This window comes from Motacilla alba, chromosome 17 (assembly GCF_015832195.1).
Source record: "Motacilla alba alba isolate MOTALB_02 chromosome 17, Motacilla_alba_V1.0_pri, whole genome shotgun sequence".
NCBI classification, from domain to species: domain Eukaryota; kingdom Metazoa; phylum Chordata; class Aves; order Passeriformes; family Motacillidae; genus Motacilla; species Motacilla alba.
The window spans coordinates 5,796,858-5,801,649 of record NC_052032.1 but is presented as its reverse complement, the minus strand read 5'-3'; the positions used below and the strand labels follow the sequence as shown (position 1 = coordinate 5,801,649).

At 48.4% G+C, this 4,792-nt stretch overlaps 1 protein-coding gene across 1 annotated transcript; it reads left to right on the top strand.

The window, feature by feature from the left end:
- The first annotated feature begins 88 nt into the window (after positions 1–88).
- Positions 89–3,842, top strand: DOLK (dolichol kinase). The gene has a single exon (XM_038155953.1). The coding sequence runs from the start codon at positions 1,938–1,940 to the stop codon at positions 3,507–3,509; it is 1,572 nt and encodes a 523-aa protein (XP_038011881.1). The 5' UTR covers positions 89–1,937; the 3' UTR covers positions 3,510–3,842.
- The last annotated feature ends 950 nt before the right edge of the window (positions 3,843–4,792 follow it).

Here is a 4,792-nt window from a genome sequence, read left to right as displayed (position 1 = left end):
CCCCGGACACGCCCCCAAGACTGGGTCATGTGACAGGCGGCGCGGCAAGATGGCGGCGTCCTGCCAGGTGGGTGCGCGTCGGGCTCCGGGGGCGAGCGGGGCGGGGCCGCAGCTTCGCGCTGGAACCGGGAATCACCCGCGAGCGGATGTCGTTCCCGGTAGCGGAGGCTGGGCTGTGGGTGTCGCGGCTGAGGGCGACAGGAGGCGGCGGCGAGCAGCGTAGAAGGACAGGGCGCGGGCAGCCCGCGGGTTGAGCGGCGTCCACAGCACAGCGGGGGCTTGGGGAAGAGAGAGAGCAGGCAGGGGCTGCAGCGAGGGGAGGGCTGCCGGATGTTTGGCAGCACGTCAGTGGGAAGCTTCCCTGCCCGAGCAGCCGGGATGCGGAGCACGAGCCGGGCAGCAATCGCTCGGTGCGGCTTGAACCGCACGGTGATGGGCCCCGTTCGGTGATGAGAGCGGCGGGGCCGGGGAGCCTCACATTACCTGAAAGACGGTGCGGAGGAGGGGATTGCAGCAGGCGCAAGAAAACGAAATCACTCAGAAGTGAGATAGATCGCATTGCAGATTGTCCGGTGTAAACATTCAGAGCTGCTGCAGCGCAGACCTCAGGCAGGGTGACATCCTGCTTGCTCTGGCAGCCTGGCGGGGAAGTGGACCTGCCGTTGATACCGGAGCTGCGGGACAAGCTTAGGGGTGCCAGACTGAGTAGGGGAACTCGGTCTTTGGTTAGCAGGGGGCATTTACTCTGCTTCTTCTCGAATAAGCCTTAGGCTTCCCCCTCCCCACAGTGCCCAGAAAGAGCAGGGAGTACAACCCCAAAACAGTTATTGGTTGGAGGTATATATTGTCCAGACCAGTTCTGTTTTATTGACCGTATGATTAATTCTTCTGTTTAAAAATTAATTGCAATGACAAAAGATTACATTTGACCTGAAGGAGCTGTGTAGCAACAGTGCCTGTAATGAAGGTGTTTGGCAATCAAGTATTTCAGGCTATATGAAGAAGGATGCCAAAAAGCAGTCTATCAATAATTAAGTTTTCAGTACAAAGTCATAAATATCTAAACACTGCAGACACACTGTCTAAGGAAGTTTGACAGTACAAACTGTAATAGTTCCTCAGTGATATTGCTATTACTTGGTCAGCTTTGTAATCTGGTGTCACCATTCAACACTGGCTGAAAACCCAAAAGAGAACCTTAAATAAACTTCTGGCCTTCCATGAGGGAGCTGGTGTAGATTTTGGCAATGAGACTTGAGGAGCAGAATTTAGTAAGACTTTGCTGCTAAGCAGCTTAAGGGTGGGCCAGAAAGGATAAAGTAAGCCCCTGTTTCACAGCTGGATCAACCATAAAATTTCCAACAGAAATAAAGAACTGAGACCTTCAAAGACCCCAGAAGAGTAATGGCAGAGGTTTACATATGGCTGATTATCAAATTATGTATCCATAGAGAAATCAAGGTTACAGAAAGCAATAAATGCTGGTGAGAATTGCACAATGTTGTCAATACCCACAATTCTTTGAAGGAGATGAAATTTAACCTAACAGAGTAAATGTGCCTGTTGCTGATTATCTCAACTGCTTATCTTCCAGTACAAAAGTTTAAAGGAAGGTTTGGTTTGCAGGGCAGCTGGCAGTGAGCTGTGAGCCTTCACTCAGAGAAGGTGAAGTGCAGGATTGGCTCACTTTACTGTTTTGTTTTTAATCATCTGTGTGTTGACATTAGCAATTGGCACATAACTATCAGTTTAAACTGAGTTGAAGAACCAAATAGCTGTGCAAACACTTCAGCTGTCCAAGTAGTTGCTTTAATTGCTTGGTGGTTTTTTTTTTAATAGCAGTTGCAGTAGCATGGAAGGGAATTCTTCCTAATGGACAACTGAGCGCATCGGGGCTCCTGAGATTCTGCAAGCTTGAGGCAGGCCGGGCTGGCATCATGTCAGACAAGGCAGTGCTGGTGGAGTCTCTGCTGGTGTTCAGCGTGGTGCTGTTGGTGCACGCCGTGGTGTGGGACCGCTTCTCCTGGTGCGCCCTGGCTTTGGCCCTCCAGGCCTTCTACGCCCAGTTCAAGTGGGACCGGCTGCTGCGGCAGGGGGGGGCCGTGTTCCAGTTCCGGGGGGCGGCCAACAGCGGCCTCCTGCCTGCCAGCATGGTCATCCCCCTGCTGGGGGTGGTGATGAAGGAGAGGTGCAGGGCTGCCGGCATCGTGTACTTCGAGCGCTTCGGCGGCGTCGTGGCTTCCACGGGAATGCTGCTCGCGCTCTTCCTGTCCGTCTTGGCAGTTGGCATCACCAAACCCGTGCCAACCAACACCTGCATCCTGACTGGTGTTGCCGGCAGCGTAATTATCTACACCATGAAACATTCCTTGACTGTCTCAGAAGTGATAGAGGTTCTGGAAGTGCTGCTCATTTTCGTCTACCTCAGTATGATCTTGCTGTACTTGCTGCCTCGGTGTTTTACTCCCGGGGAAGCGCTGCTGGTTCTCGGAGGTGTAAGTTTCGTTCTCAATCAGCTCATTAAACGCTCACTGAATGTAGTCGAGGGCAGAGGGGATCCCATCGACTTCTTCCTCCTGGTAGCAGTTATCGGAGTTGTTCTTCTTGGTCTTTTTTTCACTGTGCTCTTCACTTTCATGGATTCAGGCACGTGGATCTCCTCCATGTTTTTCCACATGATGACAGCAGTGTTAGGCTTAGGGGTCATCATGCCATGGCTGTACCGACTGATCCAGAGGAACCCTTTGTTCTGGCTGCTCCAGTTTCTGTTTCAGACACAGACAAGACTTTACCTCCTTGTGTATTGGACTTTCTTGGCTGCCTCAGCGTGCGGGGTGGTTTTCTACCAGAACGCCAAGAGATCATCTGAATCTAAAAAACACCAGGCCTCGACTATAACCAGGAAATATTTCCACTTCATTGTTGTAGCTACTTATGTTCCTGGACTCATTTACGACCGCCAGCTCCTCTACGTTGCTGCAGTGCTGTGTCTGGCAGTGTTCATCTTCTTAGAGTACGTTCGCTACTTCAGGATCAAACCTTTTGGACAAACCCTGAGGCATTTGCTCTCTCTCTTCTTGGATGAAAGAGACAGTGGACCTCTAATCTTGACTCATATTTATCTGCTCCTTGGCATGTCCCTCCCAGTGTGGTTGTTTCCCAGATCTTGTGCTCCTAAAGGCACCTTGCCCGGGGCAGGAGCACTGGTGCCCTACTCTGGGGTGTTGGCAGTAGGGGTGGGAGACACCATTGCCTCTGTTTGTGGCAGCACACTGGGGGAAATCAAATGGCCAGGAACAAAGAAGACCTTTGAAGGGACAATGACAGCTATTTTTGCCCAGATCATTGCTGTGGCTCTCATTCTGATCTTTGACAGCAGTGTGAATCTGAACTCCAGCTATGCCTGGATTCTGGCATCCGTGAGTTTGGTTTCTCTGTTGGAAGCTTACACTACTCAAATTGATAATCTGCTGTTGCCTCTCTACCTCCAGATCATGCTCATGGCATAGAAGCACTGCCAGAAACAGAGTTTTCTCCCTTCCTAGAGAAAGGTACTAGAAAATGCACTTTAATGGAAGCTCAAAGCTGATGTTTTGGTACAGCAGAGAAAATTGTAGAGAACAGAAATGAAAAAGACTTATTTAAAATAAAGGTTTTGATTTGATCTTGTTTTTACCCATGGAAAACAGACAGATTTATGTTCTAACAGCAACAAACATGACTGATAAAAACAGCACTTGTGTTTAATAATCCAATTTAAGTTTCTTCTGGGTACCCAAGGGAAGCAGAGGAAGAAGAGGTAAGTCAATTAGAGAGGACAAAATAAACAAGCAAGTCTCTCAGATGTTGCTACCTCTGTCCTGTACCTTGTTTTCTGTACAGAGTCCCACGTCTTGTGTTTGATGTGTGAACTCTCATGTCTGTACAAGCACTCTGTAAAGCATGTTTGATAACAAGGGGGCACAGGAACCAGGTACACGTGTCCAGTCCTCATCAGCAAGAGCCAAAACAACACCATGATGCACAAACACAGCTCCAAAACCAGCAGCTGCCACAGCTGAGTTATCCAGGGTGGGTGGGGAAGGTTTGGGGATGTCAGACACTGCTCATTCCAGACCATGCTAATAAGAACAGTGAATCTTTAGCTCTGAAGTTTGCTTCAGCAAGAAAAATGTTTTATCTTTTTCAAGATTTCATCTCCAAATGAATTTGGAATGGATATGGGGGGGAAATTAAGCAAAGTCACAGCTAAAACTAATTACACATTAATCCTGAAAGCAGAAAATCTGTTGAAGTCAATAAAATTTTCTACTATTACATTTTCCTACTTTTCCATTTTTTCAGCCAGATGTTTAATCAAATCATGTATAAAAATGCTTCTATCAACAAATTGACTAAAGCTACTGAATTCTATCCATTTAATTAAAATTATAACTACCATTTGGTGGCCAAAAAAAACACTTCATTTCTGTGTATGAAACCCTTCTCTATCAACATTCTCTTCTCACTGGTTTGCCCAGTGTCCATTAGAACAAAACACAAGTGTCCTTCCTGTCTCCAGGGATGTGTCCAAGCAGGAGATTGTCATTCCAGGATTCTAGTTTGCATCACAAAGTTCACTTCTGACCCTTTTTTTAATTCACTTTTGGGAACAGTCTGGGGGAAGTCCAAGGTACCTTACACAACACTGTCCTGCAGGCCTGTAGCTCTGAGACTGTGCCTTGGGAGGGAGCCTAAGACCAGGGGTGGGGTGAAACCAGTCCCTGAGTCAGCAGAATTGGCTCCAGAATCC